The sequence below is a fragment of the Oculina patagonica genome, chromosome 2, assembly GCF_052425735.1.
Source record: "Oculina patagonica isolate OP01 chromosome 2, crgOcupat, whole genome shotgun sequence".
Classification (NCBI taxonomy): Eukaryota; Metazoa; Cnidaria; class Anthozoa; order Scleractinia; family Oculinidae; genus Oculina; species Oculina patagonica.
Genome location: NC_135759.1, coordinates 31,206,879 through 31,221,510, shown reverse-complemented (window position 1 = coordinate 31,221,510; position 14,632 = coordinate 31,206,879). Strand labels below are relative to the sequence as shown.

Below are 14,632 nucleotides of genomic sequence, written 5' to 3'. Positions count from 1 at the left end.
TGAGATTCACGACTAGTATACCAACTAAGCCTTGTTGGGACCTGCCCGTCGTCAGGGTATCAAACCTCATTAAACCAAATGCAAGGCTGGTCGGACAGCTAAAAAGGCCAGATAAATTTTATTGCCCAATATTTCAGCTAGACAAAACTAACGTTCTTCAGAAGCTGAAAAAGCAAAGCTAAGCTAAGCCCTGAAGAAGGTTTGTTTTGTCTGCCGAAATATTGGGCAAAAACTTGCCTTTTTCTGCGCAGCCTTGCATTTGGTTTAACGTTTTATTCAATATTGCTGATCCTGATCTACACCAAGATCCGGCTTCACTACGGTGCTGTTTGTATAAGTGGTCCTTGCATTATTCCAGAGGTACCTTTCATAGCTCAGTTAGTCAAGTATCGAGTATCATGGAACCTTAGAACCCACTAGTCTTTTTTACTACTGTACACCGACAGCTACTTGTAATGCGATAACATTGACACCGTTTTCCATCACAGATGTAAATAACAAAACGCACAATTTATCTGACAACTGAAAAAGGTGTATCAAGTGGGTACTTAATAATATTTGCCATCGTCTAGTCGCTCAATGAACGCCTCATGAATTCCACATATGAGATTCTTCCTTCCATGTTTTCATCAAACACAGAGAAAATATGAAAGAAATCCTCCTCGGTCAACGGAAAACTGAACTTGTTCATAGCAGCCTTAAAATCCGTGACAGAAACAAAGCCATCGCCCAACTGATCCAACTTTTTGAAGGCTCTCCTGAGTGCTTTGAAGTCTGATATCATCTGCAGAAATAAAAAACTCAGTTAATACACGCAAACGAACTTAACTGGACTTTCAATATGAGTTCCCTTTGTAATCTCAATAAACTGCCAAAAAATATATGACAAGAATAAACTGAGGAATGTTGTGTCGATCTATCACAAGATTTTCAGAACTAGCAAAGGAGAACGAATAATGTGTGCATGAGGCTGTTTCGAAGAATTGCTGTTTTAACATTCTGGTGCATAAAATTAAAGGGTCTTCTTATGTTTTACTTGGAAGTCAAAGAAAGAAGCCGCTACACCACTGAGTTTATCACAACAAACATTGAAAAGAATTCCTGACAAAATCCACGCACGTCGACACCTACCAACCGAAACGAGAACTATGAAGAAACATGACTATGTCTAGGAACGGAAACAACTGAGTGAGTGCTTTTTTCTTAATGATCCAGTTAAGCCGGAAAGCGGGCTGGCCTTGTGCAGCAGAGTAAATGGCTCACATTCATACTAGTTACTGCTTATAGCTTACCTGGTTTCGAATTTTGCCAACAACTGCAGCGAGCGCTTCGTGGGCTCTTTTGCTGTCCAACCATGCCGCCTACATGTAAATGATAGATAACAAAAAGTCTTTCAAGTGACATGCAACTCTCGGTTGCCGGGATGGTACATGACTTTGTATGTCAGGTTCCACTATTTTATTCTGTAGATTGACAACGTAGTGGAATTAACGGAAAATGGCGGACTAGCAGTGTTTTAATGCCCAAAGCTCAGTGTTCGACGTTTTTTAGCATGTTAACCTTACCTGTGTACGATTTTTGCGAGTTTGTGAAATGGGAACAAAGTTCTGCACTTTGACTGGCATCGTGGGAAGAAATTGCTTCAGGAATTCCTGGTACCACACGCTAAAGAGGAAATTCAACATAAGCTTTAATTCTCATTTTCATGTTTGTTTCGTCAATACTCTTTTCAGTGAAACTTAAATGCAAGTAAAGGAGTTCTTACCGGGCATTTTTCCTCCGGTCAAATTTCAAACAAAGGCTTTCACATTCTTCGTCGGTAACATCCTTGCAAAATCTTCTTATAACACCCTGTGAACAAACCGTTTTATGTTATATTATAAAAAGAAAGTAGAACTTACATTAGTGGAAAAACGTTTTACTTCCTATCGCGTTTTCAGTCGTCCACAGGTTTGCCTGTAAGACCATGGCAAAATTTGTATTGAAAGCTGAAAACCCAACTGTACGATTACCAACACAACTTAATACACCCGTTAAACTTCAAGTCTGCAAACGGTGCCCAATTTCAGAAAACAAATTTTACCGAAACTATTTGGCAACGGATTCCCAAACAACACAAAATTACTCCCTATGTTCCTTCTTGTTCAAAAAGGGCCAGAATATGATGCAGGCTGGTCTATTGAATAATGGAAACAAAGCTCACTGTAAAGGATAGAGAGAGTGGAAAAACAAATATTGCTTTCAATTACCTCAAAATCGTTGAAATCCACAGTGGCACCTCCTTCCAAGTCCACCCCAATGAAGGCATTCCGTATTTCATTCCACTGAGCGCACACCTAGACATCAAGTTAGCAATGACAGCCGATTTAGCGCATATCCACGACATTACGTGGTCTTTACACTGAAGTCGATTATGACCCTTAGCAAGTGAGAGGAAAGTGTTTTAAAAGATGCAGCTACATGCCTAGACTGGCAGGTAGTCGTTCGTAATCTAGTTCTATCCTCCTTAATGGTATTTAATGGTATTCATCCTTGTTCCTTTTTGGTGGATCGCTTTGGTGTTTTTAAACCTTTGTAGACCCTCTGAAGGTGGTCTCCTACAGTGTCAAAATCAGAATGGTCGTCAATGTACGATAACAGTTACCTGTGGTTTAATTTTGCGTAAAATGATTTCCACAGAAGGTTTGGGTTGCGTCTTTAGCGGTGGAAGAGATTTCGTGTCTTCTATTGGGGATCCTGCTTGGTCCTCCTGAGCTACAAGGGAGGGTGGGGTAGGGAGGGGCTCAGGTTCAACCTCTTTCTCCTCCGGGACAGATTCCAATCGATTGTGTGCGACTGACTTGGCATAATCTTGAAGAACACGTGATAAAAGGCCTAAAAAGTATAGGATAAAGAATCTAGTTTATCCTGTAGCTGCGAAGAACTGCTGTAACTCAAAAGTGTTAATTAAAAACTTACATTAAAGTTACCCATGTCAGAAGCGGCCAATTTTTGCGAGATTTGAAACGATACAAGGCTTTCGGATTCGCTTCTAAAGATTTCGAACAAAACTGAATGATTTCTACAAACTTTCGACAATTGTCCCTACGATTACAGATGGTTTGTACGCAAAATTGTTCCTAAAGGCTTTTTTAAAAATGTTTTTTTTTTTCTGCTTTATGTAGGCTCATAGTCACCTCAAGGCAGCAAAAACCATCGGTATTAGTAATGTTTACAGGTTATGTAAAAAGGGAAAGCTCACTGCCACTTGGCGGTATACTCACCAGATGCAGCATCCTCTCCGCCTGGTGCGGTCACGTTGAAATTCAGGAAGCAGTGCTGCACTAAATCTTCAAAGCTTACAGTGCCATCCTTTTCAACTGGTAACTTGGACCACAGTAAATCAACTTCTGGCGATGTCAATTTGAGTTCGTATCTGAAATATTGCAGCATGGTCAGTGATCAGGCACAAAAAATTATTATTTTTATATAGAAAAAATAGCACATTTAAGTTTACCATAAAGACACCAAAGTCGCCACTTCACGGTGTTCACCTAAAAAAAACTGCTGTTCTGCTGTTTTGAAGAAACTCGCAACTGAAGACGTCTAAAATCAGTTCAATCTGTTCGCCAACAAAACGCAAAACGAGCACAACTGTGTACACGTATTTTCTCCGAGCTTTATAGTCCCGAAGGAACCACACATTAGCCACTAGACTAACAAAAGAATGTATCAATGTCATGCCATTAGTCAACAGACCAGAACAGTCCCATTGCCGATCATATTATATACCTCGCAAGTCCCGACCAAGTCAGATACCTAAGTCAATAAGTACTGACCATTGTTTATATAAACAAGAGTTACTTGTCTGTGTTTACCTTTCGAACAATCGTAGAAACATTCCTTTGGATAAATATCCTTTCCTAAGTTGATCCATCCCTTGAAAGGCCTAAATAGAAGAGAATAAGACATTCTTCAAAACCATAAACTGCAAGATGGAGATTACAAAAACAGACTTAACACAAGAAAACACAGACCTTGTGAATGACTTGGAATTTATCTGCAAGCAGTTCCCGAATTAAAGAGGACAACTGCAAGGAGAAAATCAAATGGTGTTACATATTATATGTACTGTATTATCTTTTTTAGAAAAACGTCTCAATTTACGAAAAGGGTTCTTTGTCACATTGGCACTAGAAATAGACCACAAAGCTGCTTGAGTATCAATAACTAACAGTCTAACACAGATTTTAATAGTCTAACGATTTCGTTTTTTCCCCTCGTCGTTGCTTTAAAAACAACAGCTATTTTGAAATGCAAATCTTGTCCAGAAAAACGCGCCAGCCAATGACCGTTCAGCAAAACTGACGAAAACAGAAATACACACATAGCAACTCTCAACAACACAATTTCGTTAAAACACTCTTTTCACTAACCACATGAACACTCCTGGGTTGTGATTCCTTCTTGATTATCTCTGTTTGTGAAGCGCTCCTTTCCAGTCTTTTTCGCGATGCAGGTCTTCTCGGTGAGCCCAGCTCCTTGGGTGAGGTTACCAGCCTGCCGCTGCCTGCTGTTGGGCTCGGTATTTTTACATTGATGGAAACCTCCTTGTTTTCCCTGCATGAGAAAAGTTAGAGAGTTTCAATATAACAATGTCACCATTTTGCCTTAAAAATTTTAAAAACTCATTTGATGCGCACATACATACATACATACACTTTGTGTCATGGTTAGCTGAGCTAGGGGACACTTCATTACTAATATTTGATCACTATAATAGACTAAATGACGAGAAGAAGAAAATGTGAATTTTTTTTTATGAATCTTCGTATATGCATTCCAGACTTTCCGATTGCCATAGTCCAATAAATAAGAACAATTCTGAAAGTGTCACCCTAGCATTTCTGGGCGCAAATACAAATACAAAAACTGTACATCAAAAACTGTGAACTTTGACAGTGAATAAGATTTACGATGTTCCCCCTTGAGTTCAAGCTTGCTAAAACAAAACCCAGTTTAGATTGGCTAAATGGAATGCCAGCTACAGTCGAACCTGTCCTTACGGGCACCTCCATAAAACGGACACCTTTGTAAACCATCAGTTTACTTGGTCCCAGAGAAACCAAAATTGATACAATCTCTACCTCTATAATAAAAGTACGGACACCTTAGTTTATAATATAGACACTTAGCTCTGCACCTTTAGTGTCTGTGCTAAGGGGCTTTTACTGTATTATAATAATACTGTACCTTGAGGAACTGAAGAGTTCAAGAAACCGAGCGTATGGTATCAGACTATGGTTGGACTCTTCCAGTAATGGACGTAGGACTGATGTTAACTCCTCGTCGCTAACTTTCACCTTGAAGCGAGTTTCTAACAAATCTTTAAACTGGTATCGCTTTATAACCCCTAGATTGTCTCTGTCAAGCTGTCTGCAAGAATAAACAACAGATCGGTGAAAAATAGGTTGTGCATACTGTACGAGTCTGCAGGTCAATGATTGGGCAACACAAACTTCCTAACAATCCACCCCAAAAAACGACATTTTTCCAAACCCATATGTGGTTTTATATTCATACATTGTATCAATTTACTTTTTATATTACAGCACAACACCATTTTGTTTATTTTAAGTGATTAAGTACAATCATCCAGACTTATAAAAACAAAACGTATTAGTCTGTGACTCAGACGCAACGTAGGGCTCTCTCGGTATTTAAACGTATTACAAAGTTGAATTCAATTTAAGTTTGTCCGAATTAAAATAGCTTCTGGGGAAAGCATCTTGCCAAGCCAGTCAAGGGCTGAAGCCACCTAACATATTCGTAGAACTGAGATTCAAATAACGTCCATTTGAGACTCACGAGGGAGAACATTATAAGCAGCTTCGTGTCAATTGCTTTGAAGAGATTTCCTGTATTGACTTTAGCAGATTCTGAGAATAACGTTCATTAAGCAAGTTAGTTAACTTACTTAAAAGCGCCTAGCAAGGCTAAAAAGTCTGCCTGTAGTATATCCAGTAGCCGGGCCTCTGCATCAAACGCAGTTGTATTGCCAATAGCTGAGTCCCTGCTGCGATTGAACCTGTGTTTAAACCAACATACAGGTAAATTATACGCTTATTATACATGTAAGTGGGAGCAATACGGTAGCAGCTCTCGTAACATTGTAATACTACTGTTCCCCTAGTGTAGAAGATGCTATTGTTTTGGGGGCTTGGGGCATTGTTCCTGTTGTTTGTTCTATTGTTCTCTCGTAGGTGAGCTAACCATTCATGTGAGAACTTGAGAAAGCTGCTACCTGACCTGTTGCATGAGCATATATTCAAATCTAGAATACATGCAGTTAGACACTGTACATTACCTGTGCTTTGGGTCTTCAAGTACAGCTTGTAACCTCCCTTTCTCTGAGCGATCCAAATACATGTCCATCAGTTTCTTGTAAGGCACCATACTATGATCTCGCATGCCACACCTTAGAAAACGATGTATAAGACGTTTATTCAATATGACGACTAACAAACGCTCTCAGGAGGCAATATCTCTATCTGTAAGCACCCCAGTGGTCTGAGGCCTTCTCTCACTTTTGCAAAAGAGCAGGGATTGAGTTAAAGCCAAGCTGTAAGAAATCGACCCAGAAAAGAGCAAGTAAAACTTCTGGTGCAGGCTAGGAAAACCTTAAATGATTTTTCAAACGTGCTTACCCATATAAAAACAAAAACTATGACTGTACTTTCAATATCCAATTGTGTCCATTCAGGTGAAAAACACTACAAATATCAATTTTAGTATACACGTGTCATTGTTATTGCTGTAAGTAGTCACTGCTGTATGGAGATGCTTGCTACTTACCTTTGAAGAAAGTGTTCAACTTCAATTGGCCCAAGCTGCAAATGATACTCAGACAGTGCTTTACGGAAGTCTGCCTTGCTTATCTGAAGCACAATGTACATAAACAAAACAGACAAATCAGTTTTAATCTAAGGGCCACAACAAACTGGGATTCCAGGGATAAATTTAGATAAGATACATGTAAGATAAAATTTTATTGTACACTCCTTAAAAGGTTTCAGTGGACAATATAATACAAAATAAAAAAAAATATTTATATAATTATGTACATTAGCAATTTAAACTACGTATGGTACCTGTCCAGTATCCTCAGGATCATACTTGTGGAATGAATTGAGCACTCGGGTGTAGCCTTCTTTGAACTGAAAGACATCAATAATAATATTTTGTAATGGAACACTGTACGTCTTACAGCACAAAGACAGGTTCAATTCTCCACAATGAAACTTAGTATCTCACCTTTTCAGAAAATAAGTTCATAACACTGTCCAGCCCAGTGACACTCTCCTTCTCCAGCTGCAGGTCTTTTTCATCACCTGAATTTGAAGGAGGTTTCACTTCCTCTTTTCTTTTTTACTTCCTGAGTGGGAAACTTTTCTTCTTCCTCAGGTTTAGATGGTGATGGTTGTTTGACTTTTCTGCGATGTTCTAAGAAATATAAAAATAAAGGTGTCAAAATGAATTTAACTATCTAAAAAGACACCAAAGTTCGGTTCCATACAAAGGAAGGGTAACTACAGCAAAAGAAAATGCTACTATAAACCGTGGTTCTACACAGTAACAATAATTACCATAGAAAGGGTTTAAACCAAGTGTTCTAAAGAAACACTGGGAATCCACAGCTCCAAGTCCAGTTCTATCAAACCTATAAAAGAACTCCAATTTCTCAGAAAGGATTTTACAGCAATTATGAACAACTGATAAAAATATGAAACACTATGCATAGCAGAACAATCTATGTTCCTGGTGCAGGAGGGCACAAAGGAAGAGGGTAAAGAGTAATGCAAATCACTGATTTCACTAGAGCCCAGCTGAGGTTATCCCTAAATGAACAGTCAAACCAAAGTTGTTGGATAATGTGATAATCAGCTCAATTACACGAAGTTAAATCACATTACAACTACTTGCTTAGTTAATAATTTCAGCACATGGGAAGTATTATAGAAAGTATTATATTAAAGTGCATGACCACTATAAACAATATAATAACTTACATTTTTTTATAAGTCATGAGTCAAACAGGAAAAACCTTAAGCATAGAGGTGGGAAATTGTACAGTCTCATGAACTTGTGCATTTGAAGTAAAACAAACAAACAAACAAACAAACAAACAAACTAGCATTTTTGCTTAGTGGTGGAACTAAGAACCCACAAGACATCACTTCAAAGTGACCTTCAGTTTTCATAAATCATTTGATCATTTTATTACCATCATTATCATAAATGCACTACCTACTGTAAGATGTTAGATTATCTAGCTTTTTGTACATATTGCAGGCCCTGTAATGTCATTCCTCAGATGTATCCATGGCAGCTGACAAAAAAAAAAAAAAAAAAAAAAAAATACTTCACTTCATTCCTGATCTTAGATAATGCAAAGTGAATACATATTATATGCATATGGACTTACCTGTCCCAAACTTTGTCAAATTCTTCCTCATACATCTGGTAGCCTAGAACTTGGAACGCAGTCCTCAGTTGGGGCTTTAGTACCATGCCATCAACATCAAAACAAGATGGAGGAAGTATTTTTGCATATGACAGTGTCCTGAAAAAGAACTATATTAGTGTGGTCCATAAAAGTGTAATAGTCTAATATCCTGTATGTTAAGCAGTAATGCAGCTATAATTTCATAACAATGGCCTTTATCCTTGCTAGATCAGTACATTTTACAGAAAATGACCAAAATTGTGAAGGGCATACATATTGTAGCCAAACAGCGATGGGCTGAGTCTTGATATAAAAACGGAATGTTTAATAGCTGCGTTTAATTTTACAGGGTACATTGTACAGTAAGTAGGTAGTTCAAGAGGAGAAGAGTGTTTGTCGTGAATAACCTAAAAAAAATAATGGCTGAGAAGATAATACATATACTGTTCAGTAAGGAAAATTGATATATAATATTTTTGAGGACTTTTAAAAGCTCACCCTTGCTGAGCTCTTCTTTTTAGCTGAGGAAAAACCTCTAGGGCAGAGAAGAACTTAGGTGGAGTTTTCTTCCGTCCTTGCTTGAGTGCTGCGTGCTTCTGTTCCATTGCAAGCTCTCTCTGTCTTTGTCGTAGTCTGTTAGCTGGGAGGTTCATAAGATTGCTGGACATTGAAGTTGGTCTGACCACTGGATCCACCCATTCCTTAGTGAGCGACTGTAGAAAAAAAAAAGAAGCTTAATACGATATATAATACCTTATTCTTATTAACTTTTGTGTGTACTTAATTTAGCGAAAATTCGGGAGCTGAATTTCGCGAGTATTAATTTTCAGGATTGCAAGGAAAATTAAAGCAAAAACGTATTAAATTTCACAGTTTTGCTAGTGGTTTATAGATCAGTGGTCAAAAGACTAAGGAACTACTGGAAATATACAAAGGTCTGGTTCAATGTAATTACAAGACGCCTACAAACTGAGACTTAGGTCACTGTTTTGAGGTTTTGATCGACCAATTTACAATCGGAAGAAAACAATAATCAGGGGAAGAATGCTAGTCAAAAACAAGACAAAAAGATACTTTCAAGGATAGTTCTAGTTCCAAACATTTAAAAAATTTCATTGTTTTGATATATAATATGGTGTTGTATTAATTTTTGAGAGTTTCAATTTTGCGCAATTTTTTTCATGCATATTAAATTTTGCGATTATTTTCTAATCACGAAAATTACTACTCGCAAAAATTGGTAAGAATAAGGTACTACATATAATTGATTGACAGCAAACCAAATCAGGAAAATTACAACTAAAAACTAAGATATTTTGTTAAAATTATTGAAACACCTGAACCTCATTATCCTGGAAGTGGTTGACAAAGTTTTCAAATGAGATTGTACTCTGTGTGTCCAGTCCAAGCCTACAGAAGACATAAATAAGCAAATAAATTAACAAGCTTTTGCCAAAAAGCTTGTTAATTAATACTAATATAACTTTAGTTTCAACATCATGTAATTTAAGCTGACTTCTCAACTAGAAATTAAATTGATCAAGGGAAATTAACTGCCATAACTGGTAAGGAATTTGGAAAGCCTTTGCTCATTTGCTACAGTGGTTAATTAGTCTGGCAGCTTAGCTCCTGAATTGTACGATTTTGGATACAAGCACCAAATTTTGCAGGATTACAAGCCTTCACATTATTAATCAATTCTTGATATAGTGCCAATGCCAATTTCCTATTTTCAGCTAGTAATTAGTAATTACTAGTAGCTAGTAATTGATTTTAATAAATTGCGGTTTCCATGGAAACTGGCATTTTTTGGGCTTGGCACTATATCTGAAAAAACTTCTGTTGGTGACCACTTTCAGTGTGCCAAATTTCATGCTAAGCCTTGTATCAAAAAGTGCACAATTCGACTAAAATTTCGAGCTAAGCAGCCGGACTAATTAACTTCTAGCTGATAATTACAAAGTTCTTGAAGTATCTTACCAGTACTTGTAAGGTACCAATGCAGTGCAAACAGTTCTTTAGAAACTAATCACTAGTACTTCATCATTACGTAAAATGTTTAATAAATGCACTAATTAACAGGCCTCATTTTCTATAATTTGATATTTTTTGTTAGCAATCAGCAAATAAACATGATCCATAAAAGCTTTTGTTTAGTAAGATGACTTGTCAGTTCAATGAAACAATAATAATGTAATAATTACGTTAATTGGGGGCTCAGTAATTTTATTTTATGAGTAATTTTTACTCGAGAATGCTTTTTCATTAATTTCATTTCAACCGAATCACCTATTCCACTTATCAAATAAATTATGTAAAAAAAATAAAATTGTTGTATTTATAACAAACTTAATAAATAAACAATCACCTCTTCAGAAGACCATTGATTTGTTCTGATGTGAGGTAGCCACACAAATGATACAAAATTGTAACAAGTGCTTCCCTGGAAAATAAAAATAATAATTAAAGGGTTTATTTAGAGAAAAATTATCAATACAACACCAGAACATGGGACAAGAAGGAACAGAATAGCACATACCTGGATACATTGCCTTTACCCATTGGATCATTGGAACGAAATGATTGACGCAAGCCATTAATTCGAGTCAACAGCTTTTCACGGATAAGATCTTCAAGCTGGGAGAGGATAGTGTAAAAGAAATCAGTGAGCCTTCTGAACCAATGGGAACATACATAATGTTATGAATAGATAACACGCTCTACAACAGACTGCGGACTAGGTATGAAACAAGGACTAGCCTGAATGGTATAAAACATGGGCTACCGACTACATTAATCACAGTTCTCTCTCATCAAACTAGTAAGTGCCATAAAAAAATTAAAAATTCCAATTATTTCAGGCTTATATTTAGCCCTTCATCACTGAAAAAAGTCAAGAGATTTCGGCTAAAAAGCTGACTTGTACCATGAAGCCAGATTTGAGTTTAAAGGTACGTGTATAATACAAGAAGAGCGTAAAGGTACACTGTACGTATCTGAAAACTGAATTCAGACTGTGTGACTGACCAGTGCCCAGTTTGAAAACAAGGCGCATTTCCTGGCATATTTTTCTTTGTTTGAAATTTGGTCAAATTAATTTTAAGTTTATTACACAGCAAAGACATTTTAAAGATTTTTGCAAGACTTTTGTGCATAAAACTGAAGGGTTTACCGATCTTTACGAAAATAGTTATGAAGTTTGTTAAATAGTTATGATGTTTGCATAAAAGTTACCTCTTCAGGCGTACGTTTGTACGAGGGTGTTTCCCATGCTGGACCACCACTGCTATTGGTCTTTCCTTTTTCCTGCCCTTTTAACCAAAAATAAATTATAAATTACTTCTATCAGTTATTAGAACACAGTCAAACCTGTTTGATACAGACACCAAAGGTGATTAATGTAACAGGTGTCTTACAATTTTACCGAAAGAATTTAATGTAGATAAGGGTGTGGAGCTCTGACTGTAACAAATCGCCCATATAGGAGAGAGATAACAAGTAATATTACTACAGTATATTTGTAACCCCCACCCCAGTGAGGTGGGGGAGAGAGTACTTTGTGTTTGTGAATTTTCAGGCATTTTGGGTTGCGTTAGTCTGCCGGTACAAATTTAAAACCCTTACCCTACATGAATATATGTTCAGCTGCTTTTTGCAACCCTTAAGCATCTAGTGTTTGAACAACTAGACCATTGCAGGCTGGAATGAGGCCCTGCCAGGGGGGTTCTCGTGTCGCTTGTCTAAATTTAAAAATGTCCCGTGTCGCTGTTTTATCGCTCTTCATGTCGCTGTCGGTAACTTAATTGAAGGAAAACTGCTTGTCCTTGTCGAAATTTAAGTTTTTCCAAAGGGGTTGTCGTGTTGTCGTTACTTTTAGGGCCATGTCGCTTGTCGGAATTTACCCTGGCAGGGCCTCTGGAATGGATAATGCATGTGCAATTGATACTCAATACAGTCAAAACCTTGACCAAGGGTTCAACTGTATATTTGAGTATCCACTGTCTTGACTGTTCAGCCCGGGGGGGGGGGGGACTCCTTTATGAAACGGATGGGGATGCTCGTCAGAAATTTTGAAAAGAACCCCTAAAAGAGACCAATCTGGGTGTGGCTCAAGCTTTTCTTGACCCCTAAAAGATACCAAAAAACTAAGGATAGAATTTATATTTGTATATTTTTTCGTGTGTAACCCTAAACGAGACCATTTTGGCTAAAAATATTGGCGTTTTTTCCGGAACACCCTAAGCGAGACCAAAAAACCGAAATTTACACCCCTAAGCAAGATGACGAGCATCCCCGTCACTTTCATATGTGAGTTCCCCCCCCGGGCTGTTCAGCCACCCTCAGTAAAAAGGCTAGTTGCCAAATTCCCCAAAGTACTGCCAGTACTGTAAATAAAACCCTCATATTAAGCAGTCTCCGACTGTAATAATATGGTAAGCACTTTTGTATGGGGGAAAAGGATTAGCTTATACAAACATAAAAATAAACCAACATACATGTATATACTTTAAACACACTGATGCCTTACTAGGTAGATTTTTTTTTTACAAAATAAAATGCTTCAATATGAAACATGATAAAAGCATTGCTTTTAGAACTGCAAAAAGATTAGATCAATAACTTTTTTGCTGGTAACAGCGGTAATCAGCGAGCAGTCTTCAAAGAAGAATAAATTAACAACAATTTAGGGCTTCGTTTATTTATGCTTATATAAACACCGACCGTTTATCTCAACTTTTATTTATTATACTTTAGTAGTTATTTCAAAAAACATTGAATGTGACTTGACACGATAATATACGTGCATCAAACAAAGTAAAAGTCGTGAGTCTTTAAAGGTATTAAAATGAGCTATTTGTGCCATCTAGAGGGAGTGATATTACATACTTCGACTGGTGTATTGTTAATTTACACTTAAGCCAAGCACTTTTAATTGAAAGTGGCGTTCTAATATTCTAATTTTCTCCCAATTCTTACCTAGTGGCCATGTTAACACCCGAGAATGTCCCTGCAGTGCTTGCTCTTTAATTCTTCTCTTTAACGGCGGGAGAGCATCGTTTATTTCTTCCAAAACTGCTATGTTTGCTTCGCGAGAGCTCCCACGGATTTGTAAGTCGGCATTGTTGTCTTCTGACCTTCGCAAAGCGGGATGTTCGATTACTGGTAGAGCTGGTAACTTTTTGGGAAATTCTTGCCTTGGAGAAGAGATAATACTGGCCATACTTTCAAGAATTGTCTCATTTTGACCGCATATCGAACTTTTACATGACTTTTTGACTTCGAGGAGAAGCCAAAATTAAACTCTCTCGACAATGTGTAACACCAGTAAGCTTAATTCCATGGTAACCACTCGTTAATATTCAATCTGGAGCATGCATGATCAGTCAACCCGAAAAGGTCACGCAACATGAGTACCGTGATCCTGCAAAGTGACTCAGCTGTGGCTAGCGCGTAAATTTCTCTGCACTTGGAAATAGCTCTGATTCTGGACAGAGAACTCGAGAAAACATTCATTCAGCAAAGAATGTTTCTTCAGGAAAGACATGTTCTGTTGGTTCTGTGAGTTGAGCCGCCCAAGGAAGACCCAAAATGCGATTTCTCTTAGGTCTCTTAGCGAAATACATCCCGAAATACATGTAGTAGTTTCTCTGAATCGAACCGGTTTCTCTTGGAATGAAGATGAACTTTACGTGAGTCCACCTTCTGCCCTATCAGCCAGGGTGTCCGCCATCTTTTTACTTGCATTGCAGTTTACCTGCATGGAAGAAGACAGGACATTCACATACAATCAAGAGAAAATAAAATGAACTGTAAACGGATTTAGGAATAATAATAATAATAATAATAAACATTTTTATAGCGCCTATCCAGGTCTGCTCTAGGCGCTTTACAAATCTACAGCAAAATCTATAAAAATTCGTTAAAATTAGCTGAATAAATCTTAAAAATTAAAAATGTACATTAAAAGTAATAAAAAGTAAAAATCGCTAAGAGTAATAAGTTTTTTTAAAAAGATAAGTTTTGAGTTTTGATTTAAAAGAACTTAAATTGTCACATGAGCGGATAAAAAGAGGTAGTATAGACTGTTCCAGAGTTCAGGCGACGAAACAGCAAAAGCTCGAGACCCATACGACTTAAGGTGGAATT

General features: G+C 37.4%; 1 protein-coding gene across 1 annotated transcript; it reads right to left on the bottom strand.

Moving 5' to 3' along the window:
* Window positions 1-254: 254 nt before the first annotated feature.
* On the bottom strand, window positions 255-14,307 carry LOC144644118 (EF-hand calcium-binding domain-containing protein 6-like). The gene is given in 25 exon segments (XM_078503538.1): window positions 255-784; window positions 1,293-1,361; window positions 1,566-1,665; window positions 1,766-1,851; window positions 2,250-2,336; window positions 2,645-2,874; window positions 3,264-3,415; window positions 3,858-3,928; window positions 4,017-4,070; window positions 4,416-4,599; window positions 5,233-5,415; window positions 5,957-6,067; window positions 6,347-6,457; window positions 6,835-6,917; window positions 7,131-7,196; window positions 7,294-7,402; window positions 7,404-7,482; window positions 7,626-7,699; window positions 8,465-8,602; window positions 8,984-9,198; window positions 9,829-9,895; window positions 10,854-10,928; window positions 11,025-11,122; window positions 11,720-11,796; window positions 13,463-14,307. Coding segments are annotated over 25 exon segments (2,979 nt in total). The 5' UTR covers window positions 13,707-14,307; the 3' UTR covers window positions 255-568.
* Between the last annotated feature and the right edge of the window lie 325 nt (window positions 14,308-14,632).